This window comes from Aplysia californica, unplaced genomic scaffold (assembly GCF_000002075.1).
Source record: "Aplysia californica isolate F4 #8 unplaced genomic scaffold, AplCal3.0 scaffold00199, whole genome shotgun sequence".
Taxonomy (NCBI): Eukaryota; Metazoa; Mollusca; class Gastropoda; order Aplysiida; family Aplysiidae; genus Aplysia; species Aplysia californica.
This window is the reverse complement of record NW_004797469.1, coordinates 517,002-534,440: the sequence shown is the minus strand read 5'-3', so window position 1 is coordinate 534,440 and position 17,439 is coordinate 517,002. Positions and strand designations below refer to the sequence as shown.

The window sequence follows — 17,439 nt, the reverse complement described above, 5'->3', positions numbered from 1 at the left end:
TTTCCGGGGTGCCTTGATAGTCGAAGCTTGATTCCCCATTTGGACTTCTCTGTTGACATCCACCCCTTGTCGCTCATATCACCTATGCTGTTGTGAGCGCCGTAAAAACCTTACTAAAACTAAATCTAGCTGCGAGCAACCTTGTGATTGTCTGTCAATCCTCCATTTTGTCGATTGGACTTTGTTGTGTGTTCTTTTTGTTCCATATGTTATGTAATAATAATATATATGTTATTGAATGCGCAAATTAACTCCCTTTTTCGAGCTGGTGTGGGGCTTGATTTGCTGGGTAGTAAATTTTTTTCAAGGTAGTAAATTTTTTCAGGAAATATTGCTGGACACCCTGCCTTTTATAATGGATTTCTTCTATTTCTAAAAATAGAAGTTAAATCCTCCCTTTTGGATGTAGCCTTGGTAAAGGTCTGTGGAGGTAAAGTTTATACAATAAATGATTAAATGTATGGTTTTTGTTGTTTAATGCTTCTCAAAAGGATATATCTGAAATTCTCTGAAGTTTTCTTATCAAATTATTGACCGTAAAAAAAACCATAGGTACATTAGGATAGTGTTGTTCTCAGTAAATCCTGTATCAAATTGTTTATCAAGAAAAGTTAATTAGTTTATGTACAGTGCCAAATATCAGTCTAAATAGATTTTTTTTTTTAACTTAGTCCTTCGAAAAATCAGGATGCGTTGAACCGGTTTTTGTTGTATTTCCCTCAAACACCTTGTACAAAACAAATGTGCGTAATCTTTTGCCGTCAGACACAGAATTTATTATTGCATAAGACGAGGCGTCACTTTTCGCCAGATTCTGCTACTTTTAGTTAGCGTGACTAAGCAGCCTGCCGGAGCTGAAAAATTAGGAATTTCTGGAGTTAATGAGCCCAGAAGTGACTTTGGCGGTGCCAGTTAAGAAGTTCGCCTTTTTGTCTACGTTTGTAACGATATAACTTCTTCCCCATTCCACGCAGCAAACCATTACGCTGATGTACTAAAACCTCAATATCTTGAGATTTATTCTGCGTTAGAAAATTTCTGTGCCTTTGTTTTTGTTGTAGACAAGTCTTAGTGTTTGTAGAGTATCCAATTTGTCCTATTTTAGTTACATACTTTTGAATAAATTATCGTTTATTTAAAAACGGCACAACAGATCTCTCTAAAATCTGTGTTAAACTAACTACGAATATCATGTCTTTTAGCATGAGAAATCTTTGATCTATACAAGTAGTAACAATCAAGTTATAAGAGAAGAAAGATGCACATCTGCATTTTTTAACTAAAGACACTCAATATTAGTAGCTCTTGTTTTACCATTAAACAAGATCTGAAAGTTACTCTGCGTTTGTTCATGAATCATGCTGTGTCTGTGGCAGTCTGCATTCAACTAAGAAAGATATATTATGCGATTAAAAAAAAACACAAAACTGTAAATACATGGATAGAGATGAACTTCTTGTATAGAATAAAAGCAGGAAAAGTCTGGTGCTGATTCAATGTCACTGGAAAGCTAGAAATTATTCTTATAACCCAAAAACGAAAAGTCATCCCTGTTGTTCAGTCAACTTACAAAACCTAGACTTAACGTTTTAAGAAAAATAAGGAATTTCTGGAGTGTAACAAATACGTGCATTACATTGTAACATTCTGGCACTAAAATCGATTTGTACTTTTTCATAGAGAGACTTCAGGGTAATTTTGATAAACTTTTGAGAAAATATGATGCGAATATTCATGATTATATTAGACACATTAAGTTGTATGTGGAGGAATTACTTCTTTTCGGAGTATCTGAACCAATGTTATGTCGTTTATTTTCCAAACGTTTGACAGTTTTTGTCGTGCCGTATTTTTTATATTAATTTTTTAAAGATTCACAGTTTTACAGTTTAGCATTGCCGACTTCAGTGCGTCTAATGAAATAACCAGACAAGTTACAATGTCCGTTCTTTTTTTGAGTCTCAAGAGCAGAAATTCGTGCTTTGGGTGCATTAAATGATAATGACCATAAATACAAGGATACACCTAAAACTGCACTTTGAAAAGTACCTAAAATTAAGTCAGCCGAGACAGAGCGGCGACAGGGAGCTGACCCCCCATGACCCTGACGTGATAAGGCGCTAAAATTCCACTGCCGATGGATGCACCATGAAGAATGGGAACATATTTTGGACCCTTTCAAAATGCTGAAAAAATTATACTGAGATTTTTTACAAAATGTCTGCATACATACTGGTTCTTGAAGGCATTGCATGGTGTTGTACAAAAAACTTACTGTTCAGAACACAGAGAGAGAGAGTGGTTTTTTTTCATGTGTATGGCAAGTGAAACTTCCTAAAGTTTTCCTTTTGTTAAATTTGAGCAAACATATTGCTCTTGTGACTTTCAGTTGAGGGGGTTGTCAAGTGTTACATTGTCTACTTTTGTTAGTATCTCTTCCTTGCTTGTGAAAATTTGTGACCTTCTAAGGTTGATATGGAAAAACATCATATCAAGAAAGTGAGCCCGTAGGATTCTTAAGTGTTCAGTATAACATTCACACAAAAATTGGTCCATTATTTTTTTAATGAATATATATCTCACAGATTTCTCATGTTTTGTTTGTGTGTGTATCTGGTCCATGGATATTGCATTGTGTGTGCATCTATATGTGAGATATGCTGACAAAATGAGTTACTTTTCACGATCCAACAATGGAGATATCGGCTGAAAATCGACACTGGGTTCAGATTTATAGATTTTCAATTGATGCCATTTTGTTCAAGTTTACTCTGTCTTTTACTATTCCATACTTACAAATTGTACAAACTTCACTTATAAAGTTGATGTATCAATTTCCATAATGCTAAAATCCGAGAAGTAACTAATTTTATTAGCACTCCTCACATATGTAGATCTATAAATATCATAAGTTTTTCTCATGTTTTATTTGTGTGTGTATCTTATGTTTTGATCCATATACAGGGTGACTTTGAAAAAAATGTGTCAAAAAGGTCACTGATAAAACCATTATGAATAGGCGTATAACCACCAAAGATCACAGAAACGTGAAACATCAGTCGGGATTTATAATTACAATTAGATTGCAGCTACAAAATTATAAGATATGTTTCTGATACCTCTCATTTTAAGTAATGCTCATTCTGACCTGCTAAGTGAAATTGACAGTGGGTGGTTGGTGGGTGCTCTAGTGTGGTTTGCTTTTTCTGTCCTATCAAACATCTATTGTCTTTATCTCTCCTCCTTTTTTTGTGTGTTTGTTACTCTCTTGCAACACCTAATCTTCAGCACTTATATGACCTTATTTTGTTGCAAGTGCAGTAAAACACTTACTAAAACTGAACTGAAATTGACAGTCACACTTGGGCACTGGTTGGGGGACATCTCTCTCATAATGAGGACATCTCATTAGTCCTGAATACCTCTGAAGATTTTCCCACTCAGTTTAGTCCCTCAAGTACCCAAAAAAAGTGAAAGTCGAGTGGATTCAGTTCTGAACAGTTTTGGGCCAAGTTGTACTCAGTCCCACAGCTGACTGTCCAGTAACCAAAATGTTTGCTGAAAGTTTTGGTTTTTTCTCTCTTCAACCCCAACAAATAGTCCCAAGCTTTTCAAGAATTTTGGTAGGATGATGAGGTAATGGTCAGAGTTCACTGTAATGAAATGCTGGTTCCATGGAATGGCCTTGATAGGCCATCACTGCCCACTCTGTAACCTGCCGATTATGCAGGCCTTTCTCATAAACTTTGTCAATCTTTGCTGTTCCCCAATCAACTTAGTTTTTACTATTCACATAGCCATTGATGTTGAAATGGACCTCATCAGAGAGCCAGAGCTGCTGGATGCAGCTGATAAATCTGAAGGTTTTTTCATGTTCTCTTTGTGTATGCCTCTTGTATGGTCTTCTCATGTTTTGTGTGTGTGTGTGTATCTTTGTGTTGATCCATATGGTAAAGTTTTCTCATGTTTTGTTTGTTTGGTCAGTCCTTGAAAGTGGTGAGGGCCTCCAGCTTCATGCCCTATGTGGTCTTTGTGAGGCCGCCCAATCTGGACAAGCTTCGGCAGTTGCAGGACCAGCTAGACAAAGCCAGACCTCTGGTGAGTACCGGTGTTAGTTTTTTACAGGGAGCTTTTAAGCTTTAGTGACTGCTTTCTATTCATGTGTTGTTGTTGTTGTCGTTATCGATCCAGTAACAGCTGGGCTTTCGCCCTTCTGTCCAATGCCATGTAGTGATAAGTTCAGGTTTGCTTCTGCTGCTGTGATGTTCCATAGAGGGTGTTGTCAATGTTAGGTCTCGGAGGGAGAAGGGTACTACTCATGTGTGAGATCTCTTATTAAACCTATCAGAAGGTGCAGAAGGTTATGATTTTTTAATGATTTTTTTTTAGGGGGCTCTCGTGGCCTAGAGGTTAAGGTGTTGGCCTCTCATTCAAAAGGTCTCGGGTTCGAATCCGGGTAGCGACCAAAAAATGTTCTTCTCTAAATTTGTTTCCTTTCACCTCATTTCCTGCCCTCTGGCAATGTTCTGTCGTCTGCTTTCGTCTCCTCTTTCTGCCCCCACCCCCTCACCTCCTTTGCCCCTTCCTCTGGGCTTCTGAATCTTTCTGCAGCCTTTCTACTGCTACGCTTTCGCTTCTTCTTACTGCTGTCTTTCAGCCACACCCCTGATCTTCTGGTAGGAAAGATCTACACCTAGCTTTCTCGGACAAGGGTGAAAAATCTCGGAGGGCCCATGTGCAAGTTGCGCACGTTAAAGATCCTTTGGTGGTCTAAAATCGATAAGAGTAGGCTTCGGCCGCCACCCGGGCAATATTCAAAATTTCCTACCAACTGAAAATATTAGGTGTGTCCCGCGCGCTCATATGACCTTATGCAGTTGCAAGTGCCGTAAAACACTTTACAAAAACAAAACAGGCTTTGATTTTTAGAGCACTTGTGGGATCAACTTGGTCACCATGAGCACTGCAAGGGAGGGTCTGGACAGTGACTCAGCTTAAAGAATCACTGAATGAAGAGGATTTTGATATTCTACAGGCATTTATTGCTATGCTTATTGGTTCCATTCATGGATGAATTACACAGCTGAAGGAGGTCGTGCACGATATCAGTGGAAGTACTCTAATCCTCTCAATGTAACTTAATAAAATTAAGCCGAAAGCTGATTGTTGCCATTTGATTGTTTATTGATTTTTTAACATTTCAAATGTTTATTGCTTTCATTTCCCTTTGTGTTTTCAACTTCTCTACCATTCCTGTTTGATTATGAAAGCAACATTGTTTTGACCGTCAGTGAAATATGTGCGTCAAATTCTCACCACTTCTTGTTTTGCTTTTGAAACATTGAAAAGAAATATTGAATTATCTGAATTCAGATATTTCTTGATTTGAAATTGAACTTCCTTAATTTTGGTGCAAAATTTATTACCTTTCTGTACATATGTTAGAACTCGTAGTTATTTAAAAACTAGCTGGTTACTATTGTTGCTCAGTAAAAAAGAGTCATTGCTTTTTTTATCAGACTATTTTCACTTCACTTGTTGGACAGCCCTTGCAGCTTGTGTGTTGTTTCATGTCATGGCAGGGAGGGGGGGCTGCATGACTCTAAAAGTGGTCTTTTTGTTATTATAGTGGAACTCGGATTCAACGAGGTTGCCGGGCTGATCTAAAATCTCGTTCAATCTAAGTGTTCGTGACAGGGCTGCCTGAATCTACCGATTTTCCCGGTAGTTACTGAATTTTGGCCTGTTCTACCGCCATACCGATAAAGGTGTCAAAACTACCAGATTTGGGATGGGTGCCGAGAGAAGAAAAATAAAGCCAGTTCTGCAGTGCTTTCAATTTTCCGTTTTTGCGGAAATCCGTACTTTCCGGAAAGGTCTGTAGTTGGCGCATCATCATATCAACTCCATGCGTTAGAGAGAGAGAGAGAGAGAATTAGCTTATTTGTCAGCATTCAGTAGCAATGGTGCACAAAGTCCTCGAAACCAAATCTGAAAAGGCCACCGAGTTCATGTTTTACCAGTCGCGTTTGAGATATTATATTCGGCTTTCTTCGGTCCGAGAGTACGTTTCTCGCGAATAAGTGGCAATGACGGCAGGCGGTAGGCATAGTGTAGGTGTAATACCGAGGCTCCATCGGGAAAATCAAAATCTACTTTCGCTTTTGTTACCGCCCCGAATTTGTCCTATGATTGCTTTTTAACATTAGAAACAGTGTCGCCATACAAATAAAATCAATATTCTCACTGCTGTCACTATAATGAAAAAAGAAAGAAAGAAAAAGAAAACATGTGTCCTCTGATTTCTAAATTGTCGGGCTCGTGATCGTGACTGGTCAGTGAACCTGTGCGCGTTCACATGGTGTGAAAATGAGTACCGCACGAGTAAGAGACCGGTAATTGTTGGGGTCTTCCAAGTTCAAAGTAGGAGCGTTGGAGGGCTTCAGATTTGGAAGAGGAGGGGGGGAGGTGCTTGATGCAAAACAGTCTGCGGCAGCAGGATAAGACGTCGATGCAAGAAACTGATGCTAAAATAAAAGTGATATGTGAAAGTGGTGGTGCTCTTATGTTTTGACATTCGACTATTGAGTGTGTAAATGAGGGAACATTAGAGTACTGGTTTGGTGATTATTGTTCCCGGATTTGCTGGATTTGTCAGTGATGTGATGACACGTTGAATGGGAGCAATGAAGAAATGCCATTTTCTACTCTCGGGAAAACTGTAAATGTCTATTTTTTGGGGGGCTTCGCCCCGGACACCCATATATGCCTTGTTGGGGGTCTATCCTGGAGGAAAAAAAGAAAAAAAGATCTTTTTCAGTTGTATTTGAACTTGCTGGAGGATAAGATCTGGAAACTAATTTTTATGATTAGAGTGCACTGTGGGGCATAGCGCCCCTGTGTTGGATGCCTATGCATCATGATGACTTGTTACTGATTAAAACTGGTTCTGTGATTTAGAAATTCGAACCCCCCCCCCAAACAATACTTAATCCATGATGCAGTGATTCCCAGGTTTTCAGCATCACTACATCCCACGCCCTCTGTCCTTCCAGTTCTGGCTCTCAGTACATGATGTCGCTTTTTGCTCTGCCATGAGCCTAACTATAAAGATTTTCTTTAAATAAGTTTTGTCTTGCATACTTTTTAAAATCTGTGATTGCTGAAACCAAAAATGGTTTTGAAAGTTGATGTTCTGGCCTCTCCACAGGCCCAGATACATGTTGTATTTTTAGAGCAAAACTTGTTAAAACTGTCTTTCTTACCTAAGTTACACAGGACTTTCAGTGCCCTATGCTAATGTCAGTAAATATATTTTACTATAGTTTCTATTGGTATGGGCTGCGGGTTTTGAAGTCAGTTTGGCAGTCACCCTGCACTCAATTCCACATGCAATGCTGAATGAGTATAGGTGCTTTAAACGATAGTCCATAAATGCTTAAAAAACAACAATTACAAAATTAATAAACGCCTCATTTCATAAATACTGTTCACCTTAACTTATGTCCACCCAAACCCCCCCCCCCCCCCATCCCGAATACTTAAACACACTGAGAGCCTGCGCGTGCACGCACACACACATGTGCATGCACAAACAAGTTTTCAAAGTATAATTACCCAATATCACAAACAGCAAGCCCCGCTCAATGGTAACTTCTTGTAACAGGGCAACGATTATCTTTTTTTCCTGCTTTGTCGTTGTACTACCTGATTTTGGGCCAAAATACCTGAAACTGACCCAGGATTTTCCTGAAATGGGAACTTTGAGGTAGGCAGCCCTGTCGTTATGGAAAACACAGGGTTTTGTGTAGACAATTACAGGCTCTGAGCAAGAATAAAGAGAAGTAACAAGTGGTGCCTGAATTGTCTGCTGTGCAAATAAAGAACGATTTGTTCAAATGCATGCCTGTGTCATCTGGGTTGTTTGCCAAAAAGTTGTGTTGCTTGCTGTTTGGAGCCTAGCCTAGCATTCGGCAACTTTAGATTCCATAGACTAGCGCACAATTCATTATGCAGATCTACGTCAAGACTAGTTTAACATTGTAATAATGATCAGTTGCCGGCGGGGGGGGGAAGATTGTGACTCGTTTGCATCTGCGACGTTCCACGCCCAGACCGCTGGTGCCCCCGTGACGCGCACGTGTGCTGGCCGCCCATCCCACCCCGACACACGCTAGAGTAGACACATGCGCGTGCCAACAACGCATGTGTTGGTATGAAAGAAGGCCGCTGGTTGGTCACATGCGATCAGGTACAATAGATGGTTTCCAGGAGTAAAGTTCATTGTTGGAGAAAAATGAGTGACGGTCACATCTGCGGGGGCTCTTCACCCTGGAAGCGACCTCATTGAATCTGAGCTCGCTGTTTAAGTGCTCGTTGAATCTGGGTTATTTGTATTGATTTTAAAGAAGAAAAAAAAAGGTGGAATCCATCTCCTTTTCCTGAGGCCGAGTTCTTTTTTAATCCGAGCTCGATGAATCCGAGTTCCACTGTATTATTGTTATAAATACGTTTTGGGCTCTGCGTGAGAGAGTCGGCTTGATTTTATTTTTATTATAATGATTGTTATATATGTGTTATATTTTGTCATGCAGGAGGAGGCGGAGAGAGGCAGACTTGTGTTCACGGTATGTAAATCTCTGTCTGTATGTCTGTCTGCCTCTGTCTGTATGTTTATCTGTCTGTCTGTCAGTTTGTCACTCTCTCTCCCTCTCTCTCTCTTTCTCTCTCTTTCTCTCTCTCTCTCTCTCTCTCTCCCTCCCCCCTATCTCTCCCCCCCCCCTCTCTCTCTCTCTCTCTCTCTCTCTCTCTCTCTCTCTCTCTCTCTCTCTCTCTCTCTCTCTCTCTCTCTCTCTCTGTCTCTCTCTCTCTCTCTCTCTCTCTCTCTCTGTTGTGACATAGATGTTATGGTGTGTAGTGGCTGATGTGATGTAGGTGTTGTGTGGAGTGGCTGGTGTGTTGTAGGTGTTGTGTGGAGTGGCTGGTGTGTTGTAGGTGTTGTGTGGAGTGGCTGGTGTGATGTAGGTGTTGTGTGGAGTGGCTGGTGTGATGTAGGTGTTGTGCGGAGTGGCTGGTGTGATGTAGGTGCTGTGTGGAGTGGCTGGTGTGATGTAGGGGCTGTGTGGAGTGGCTGGTGTGATGTAGGTGTTGTGTGGAGTGGGTGGTGTGATGTAGGTGTTGTGTGGAGTGGCTGGTGTGATGTAGGTGTTGTATGGAGTGGCTGGTGTGGTGTAGGTGTTGTATGGAGTGGCTGGTGTGATGTAGGTGCTGTGTGGAGTGGCTGGTGTGATGTAGGGGCTGTGTGGAGTGGCTGGTGTGATGTAGGTGTTGTGTGGAGTGGGTGGTGTGATGTAGGTGTTGTGTGGAGTGGCTGGTGTGATGTAGGTGTTGTATGGAGTGGCTGGTGTGGTGTAGGTGTTGTATGGAGTGGCTGGTGTGATGTAGGTGCTGTGTGGAGTGGCTGGTGTGATGTAGGGGCTGTGTGGAGTGGCTGGTGTGATGTAGGTGTTGTGTGGAGTGGGTGGTGTGATGTAGGTGTTGTGTGGAGTGGCTGGTGTGATGTAGGTGTTGTGTGGAGTGGCTGGTGTGATGTAGGTGTTGTGTGGAGTGGCTGGTGTGGAGTAACTGGGCTTGGAACAGACTGCACGATGTAAGGAGGAAGTGCGGGACTTAAAATCTCTTTAATTATATTTCCACTGTCACTGTATTCTTCATCAGTGTTTCCATGGTCATTGTCTTGATCATCAATGTTTCACCATCTTTACATTCACCACTAATGCTTCGATTGTTCCAGCATTAATTTTTCCACTGCTGTTGTATTTTCCTTCAAATGTTTCAATCATTATCATTTTCACTTGACTCCCCTGTCTCCTTCTTTATGCTTGTGCTTTGTTTGGTACTGTTACAAAAAAGAGCCATAACTTGAACCTGATGGACGAGTTCTAGAAATACACACAATAAATGATCAACTTAAAGAGACTAATATTGCCAAGAAATGCAAATTAACTTGAATGAGATGGTGTTCTAGAATTGCAAGATAAAAAATTCCACTGAGAGGAAGATGTACAAGAAAAAAAATTCGCTGCTTCTCAGTCTTAGTATGTGGACAGAAAACTGAATAATCTATCAGGATAATCAATTATGTAAAATCATCATCTCTAAGCAAAATGTTAATTCATTTCTCCTTATCTTTTCAGGATGACCAGCTGAAGGAGATCATCGATAAAGCACGCGAAATTGAAGAACTGTATAGCCACTACTTTGACTTTGTCTTGGTGAACAGTGACCTAGACAGAGCCTATGCCGAGCTACTGGAAGAGATCAACCGCATTGACATGGAACCCCAGTGGGTGCCCGCAGCCTGGGTGGATAGTTTGTGAGGCCGTCTGGGACAAGTTTGTGAGGCCATCTGGTTGGATAGTTGAACAAGTTTATGAGGCCATCTGAGCGGATAGTAAGACAAGTTTGTGAGGCTGTCCGGTTTGGTAGTTGGACAGGTTGTAAGTCCTCTTTGGTGGACAGTTGGACAGGTTGTGAGGTCCCACCTGTGTGGATAACTGGACAGGTTGTGAGGTCCCACCTGGGTGAATAACTGAACAGGTTGTGAGGTCCCACCTGGGTGAACAGTTGGACAGGTTGTGAGGTCCCACTTGGGTGGACAGTTGGACAGGTTGTGAGGTTCCACCTGGGTGGATAACTGGACAGCCCCACGTGAGTGAATAACTGGACAGGTCCAAGGTGGACAGTTAGACAGGCTGTGAGGTCCTTCCAAGGTGGACAGTTGGACAGGTTGTGAGGTCCTTCCAAGGTGGACAGTTGGACAGGTTGTGAGGTCCTTCCAAGGTGGACAGTTGGACAGGTTGTGAGGTCCTTCCAAGGTGGACAGTTGGACAGGTTGTGAGGTCCTTCCAAGGTGGACAGTTGGACAGGTTGTGAGGCAGCCTAAGGCTGTTCAGGTGCAAGCTGTTCTTTAAAAAAAAAATAACTGTTGCATGGTTTATTTCAACATTTTAAAGTGTGCTTATGGTTCAGTCAGCCTCAGCAAATAGAGGGTGAAAAAACTGTTTTGGACACGTCAAGAAGGCGTATGTGCGGAGTGCAATGTGTGTGTTCTTTTGAGCGAAACTAGTGAGAGGGACACTGAATGTCAGAATCATCATGAGGAACAGTTTGATCTAGAACTCGTCTCTCTCTTACACACAACAGGGATATATGGTAGAAGGGACAGCTGACTAGGAGCTTGTGATTGGCCATCTCATTACTACACCAGACAGCATGTCAATTCTTATACTGATCTAAATTAAATTTGTCCTGCAGAAATTACAAAATGTCAACTTTGAAGCATGGAATATATTCAGTGTTTGTTGTTTTATGAGTTTGGAGCTGACATGCTCTAGTTACTTTTGAGAATTAGGAAATAGTTTGGAGCTCAAATTTTTCTAATCCATGAGAACTACTGCTGGACTCCTTAACTTTTTAGGGCAAAGGTGAGCTGTACAGTCTTTTAGATTTCTTTGTTTTGTTTTGGCGTGGTGGAAATTCCTCAGCCCAAACTGAATTGACCCATGTAATTTCAGGTTGGGCTTGAAAAAGTACCCAACTTGTACCAAGTGCTTTATATTCGACTGTTTTAGAATGTGTTTGTCTGGTGTTGGGGTTGTGAAAAGTGCTCTGGTCTATTTCTCTTTTGTAAGAGAACAGGTTCCTGTTTGAGATGTAGAAAGGTAGCTGTGAGTGTACAGCATTATAGTCATGTTTCCTTTCTCAGTTTTTTCTCAGAGGGGTGTTTTTCTCCATGGTCTTTCTGATGTCATTATGAATGCTAGAGCAGTACAGCGTCGTCTACATGAAGTGTCCAAGGCTAGTCTAGGGTTCTCATAGTTCAAATGTGGCAAATGACCATCACTTGTTCTAAATATGGGTTTTATCCTTTTAGTTTGATATTTTAAGAGATGGTCTTTTGGGCTTTCTAACGAATTTTGTTCATATTAAGATCTTTGGGGGGGGGTATTTTTGTGTGTGTTTGTTTGAATGCATGCATGTGGGGAGGGTGGCAGAGGGTTGCTTTCTCAGGCATTCCGATGTTTAGAAGCTGCTTTTGAAATTTGAGTTTTGCATCTAAACAGAAATGTATATAAATGCACACACGTACACATGTTTATGTTTGTGTGTGTGTGTGCGTGCGTGTACGTGCATGCATGTATGGGCACGCAATGACGTTATATACAGGTATGTATTATTATTATTACTCGTTCCTTTGGTTTTACTGTCATTCATGCTTGACTCTTTTATTTAATGTACATATGGTTAGTAGTGTTTTGATGCACTGACTGTGTTTGGGGGTAAAACATGTATAATCATTGCAACGAAGATATAGACGGAAGTATAAAACTTTTATAATCATCACTATGAGGCTGTTGATGGGAGCGTAAGGGAGGGAGTATAAAACATTTATATTCACTGCAATGAGATTGTTGATGGGAATGTAAAACATTTACAATCATCGCAATGAGCCTGTGATTTATAGAAGAGTGGGTGTGCAACAATGGTTATGAAGTGATTATGCTGTGTGGCAGGCGACATTGGTCAAGGGTTCCTCAGATCCTTTCTCTGTAAAAATGACTTCTGTGGATTTCTTTTCACACAAGTCTACAGAGTAAGTTTGCTATTATAATTCCCCCCCCCCTCCCCGCCCAATTTTTAAAAACTCTTCATGTGCATAGAGGATTTTCGTTCTGACCGAAGCCTCCCGGGGACTGATCCTATACAGCAGTAGGGTGGGTTACAAAAGTCTATATAACTTTCAATCTACTAGGCCCACATCAAAACTTTAGTTCGCGTGTATTTAATGAAGGCTAGTATAGCGAGCCAGTGTCAACGGCTCGCTGGTCAAACCCACTTCGCGCCGAGCTGCTCCCACCGGCTCACTGGGCATGAAGAGTTAAAGTACACATTTTTGTTTTGCTATTGTTCAGGATATTTCTTCTTCATTCATTTTAAATTGAAAGTACATGGAGGGTTAATTAGGTTTTGGGCTTTGTGATTGTTGATAGTTTTTCTTGTATGGTATGGAGTAGACTGGTGATGAAGGAACAGTTTGTTATAGCAGTTTCTCTCTCTCTCTCTCTCTCTCTCTCTCTCTCTCTCTCTCTCTCTCTCTCTCTCTCTCTCTCTCTCTCTCTCTCTCTCCCTCCCTCCCCCTCTTCCCTCCCCCTCTGTCTCTCTGTCTCTCTCCCTCTCTCCCTCTCTCCCCCACTCTCTCTCTCTCTCTTCCTCTCCCTCTCCCCCCATATCTCTCTCTCTCCTCCTCTCTCTCTCTCTCTCTCTCTCTCTGTCTCTCTCTCACCCCACCACCATCCTTCCTTCCCATCCCACCAGCACACACAGAGGGAACAAATAAATCTGTTGTATATGTTAAAACGTACTTCTTCCACTTAGCCAAAATCAAAACAGTATGTTGTGTTTTCTCAGCATTGCAGAGGAGTCTGCAATTCAGAATGCTCAAGGCTTGGTCTGTTGTCATATGATCCTTCCTATTTCTGTTTCTTTGATATGTATTGAATGCCAACATTGAAAGAGGAAGATTAGGGGGGGGTTAGCTACTTTATTGGCGTTACACAAAAGATCACTGGCTTTGTTTTTCTATTGTTCCAATTGAGATGGGAATATTTTGTCGTGTTTCTCATTTATCTTTGTTTTGTAATTGACACCTACAAATAAAATAACATACCGTATCTCATTGGACATTGCTGTGGTTCATGTCATTGTTAAAAGAGAAGTGTTCAGGTGGCATATGTGTCTTTTAAGATTGATGGGCCCAAGTATCCTTGAGCATTGGCATACTAGTATGACTGTTTCTTATTTCACTGATCTGAACAAAGAACAGCAATGTCACATGGCATTTTTTTCTTTCTCTAAGTTTTCCCACAGTAATGTAATTAGAAATGCTTTATCTGATCTGTATGTGATAATTGATTTGTATTTTCGGGGTTGATGGAATTACTTTCTTGTTTTGTCGTACTGTGGCGTTGTGTCTTTGGGGAAGGGAGCGGGTTGTGTTGCAGTTTGTTTGCCAAAATGGAAGAATTGATGGTTGGTTTTCAGCTACGTTACTGTAAATTTTATCACTGTCAGTTTCTACGCAACGGCTTTTTACAAATATGTACTGTATTCCATATCATTTGAGTAGCATAATGTTATCTGAAGCTTATGGACGGTCCCAGTGGTACTTAATCCAGCTGACCAGTTTTTAATCTGAAGAGAACACGTTGAGATTTGCTGGCTGGTCAGTCTGTAATCTGGTCTCATGCAAAGATGAAAGGTCACAATGAAAAGTCCCAATTCTCGACAGTGCAAGAAAAATAACTGAGTGTGGTCAAGTGGGGTATGTGGTCATGGTCTGCTCTGATCTCTTCCATCAGACCGAAGGGCTAGAACCCAAATGGCCGCTGGATCGGAAAAGTATCTCTTCCATAGTTGCACTCCAAGTGTCCAGATGACCACTGGCCTGTAGGTCACAAGATGTGAGTTTTATTTCCTAATGTGGAATTCTTAAAAATCTGGGATGTTGTGACCCATTCATGCCTGGTTGAAGAGGCCCGCCTCCTCAATGATATAACCTTCTAAATGGTCCAAATTTTTTGATGGAGGAGTATAACATTTCAATTTCAAATGTATATCCAAAGATTTCTCTAATCTTTGCTCCTTGTGGATGTGTCCCAGATAGGTATTAGCTCCTTGTGGGTTGCCTTGGATGAGATAGATCTTGGCTATGTGTGGGTGTGTCCCAGATGTTTGGGCCCAGTGCCAGACTGCCTTGTATAAGACTTTTGAATAGTAGCTTTTTAAAATTTCATGATGGAAAATATTTAAGTTGAAGTGAAAATTTAGGTTTGTGCCAGTGACTTGTACAGATTGAGGGGAGTTTTTTCATTTTGTTTTGTCCTTTATTGTGACGTGTGATGAAAAAAAATTACAGATTTAATTCTATTTAGTTTGGGTTTTTTTGTTTGAGTTTTTTTTAGAGGGGGGGGGGGGGGGGGGGGTGAGCATTGTTGTACAGTGGGTCTCCTATAAATAATATTGTTAGACTATTTATGATTTTTTAAGTACTTTTTTCCCAGCAAATGTCGTAAATGGCTACACAATGTAGTCAGTTGTTTTATAGACCATTTTTCTCCTGTTCCTGTGTGTCTGTGGCTCTCCGTTATGCAGTGGTGTTTATGATGACCTCTATTCTGGAGATTTTTGCAAAGTGTTTGTGGTCTCTCACACTGCGACATATAGTCTTGCCGTTGTACAGAATTTATGTGATGACCTTATTCTTCACTATTGTTATTTTCTTGTGTTTGTAATTTGTAGTGAAGTCAGGTGGTTGGTAGAAATGTGTCCATTCGACTCTACTATTCAACATTCACAATTTTTTTTGGCTATTTGAAGTTATGAAAGGTGGCAAAGCCATATTAAATGCTATGTGAGCTTTACAGATAAAGGATTTTTGTCTAATTTTTCTCAGCTCATCTTAAAATTTAGAAATCTAGAGCATATTATTATTGTGTCTAAAATCATTGAAATAAATACTGCAATACTTTGTACTTCATGATAATGAGATAAAGTAAAAAGTTAAACCAACAGTTATTATTTAACCTGCTTCAAAAAATTATTCACTACTATTTGATATTCACTAGTCTGCTAGTCAGTTCACAAGTGAAGTAGCTCAGTGTCCATGACTCTGGAATGTGAAAATGCAGTGGACGACTTTGCAAGAATTAACAGGAGGCAGATGCAGTGAGATCCCCTTTTGGAAGTTTGAAACATCATGAATGGTGATACGACATTGTATGGCGGCTTATAATATTGAGTCAGGGCCAATAATTGTGTTTTGAAAAAAAAAAAAGGAAAAAAAACACACCACCACATTCGCTACATCTGTTGGCACGATGTGTGGGTGGGTGCTGTAGGAGATGGCAGAGACAAGTGAAATGAAAAATGACTGACACAGAGCTGAGAATCACTGGCTTTGGGGGAATATTGCTGGATGAATAGCACTGTGAATGTTGAATAGCAGATGTTGATGGTGGACTTGTATACATACTAGAAAGAAACATTTTCGCACGGTATTTGAATAGCATGAATAGTGACTTCACTCTTCCAAGTGTCTATGAAGTTTTTTTTCCTCAAAATCATGCAGCTCTAGTAATTACATCACTTGTAGTGGTAGGTTCTTCTATTCTTTCCCCTCTGTTGTTTCTGTCTGTCTGTCGTACTTTTTCCTGCATTCAATTATGACTGTCACTGTATGGATGTGCTTATCCTACTCGGACAAAACAAATAAATGTTGAAAAGTGTAACTGCTGAGAAGTCAGTTGTGTGCTGTCCATGGGGAAATCATGATTGAACATAGATGAAAACAGACATTGAAGGTTAGAGTCACATGTGCTCATTTGCCTCTGGTCTTGTCAACGCCACTGCCAGTAGAACAGAAATCGGTTGTCAATGATCAGATATTGGACTGAGATAATATTGCTCAACTGCAGGTTCAAAGAAACCTTACCCCTAGATTATGTAAATTAATATCCAAGGGGAGGTAAAATTGTTCTGATCCATCAGTTTTTTAGGACAATTGACAGAGAGTTTTCGGAGTCTGCTCTGAGGGAGGTTGTGGAGAGGGGTACTGGTATGAGGGGTGGGGCAATGAAACTAACTACGCAAAAGCACAAAGTGCTGTCTGCCAACAGGACATGTCTACTGTGCACAAATAGGAAGGTAGGACTAGCTCATGACTCATTACATATCGTTTTCCTTGTTGGGTTTGTTTGTTTATTTACTTCATTCTGAATATGGAAGTCTGTATGGTGGAGGGGAGGGAGTGCCGAAGAACATGTGATACTCTACCCTGTGGTGCCTACTTGTCTTGTTTCTTTGTTGTGACTAATTATACAGAGAACTTTATTTTTTTCTCTTCAATGTTGTCACATAGGTCTTTGATGCTTCTCTGCCTACAGTTGTCATGCTTCCTCCTTTTTTCGCTAGTCTCCCCCCCCCCCTCTCTCTCTCTCTCTCTCTCTCTCTCTCTCTCTCTCTCTCTCTCTCTCTCTCTCTCTCTCTCTCTCTCTCTCTCTCTCACTCATGAACACACAAAACAAACACGCACACAAGGTGGTCACTTCAAGGAGGCTTTTTGCCATAGGTTGAAATTTATCCTAAGATGGGAAATGGGAAATGAAACACCTACAAAAACTTTGAAATTTGTCCCTTTTAACAATGTGGAGAGTCAGTTTCAAAGCCTGACTTTGGGTATGGAAACTTTTGTTGACAACCCCCCCTCAACATAGGCACTGTTTGGTATGGACTTATACTTCAGTTGGTCAAAACCTCTGCCTGCATCAACCTGCCCTGCAGTGCCCAGGTTTCAATCTGCAATTTGTCTGTCTTGATTTC

At 40.8% G+C, this 17,439-nt stretch overlaps 1 protein-coding gene across 7 annotated transcripts in view; it reads left to right on the top strand.

The window, feature by feature from the left end:
* The window catches only part of LOC101847344 (MAGUK p55 subfamily member 5), a 72,680-nt gene extending 60,422 nt beyond the window's left edge, over positions 1–12,258 (top strand). For 5 of the 7 annotated variants that reach the window (XM_035969946.1, XM_035969945.1, XM_005098988.3 and 2 more), the window contains 3 exons: positions 3,985–4,098; positions 8,595–8,627; positions 10,197–12,258. In XM_035969946.1, the coding sequence (XP_035825839.1) occupies positions 3,985–4,098; positions 8,595–8,627; positions 10,197–10,379 (330 nt within the window). In that variant the 3' untranslated portion in view covers positions 10,380–12,258. The remainder of the gene's footprint in view (positions 1–3,984; positions 4,099–8,594; positions 8,628–10,196) is intronic. The other 2 variants (XR_004858573.1, XR_004858572.1) reach the window with 2 other exon arrangements.
* Positions 12,259–17,439: the final 5,181 nt, after the last annotated feature.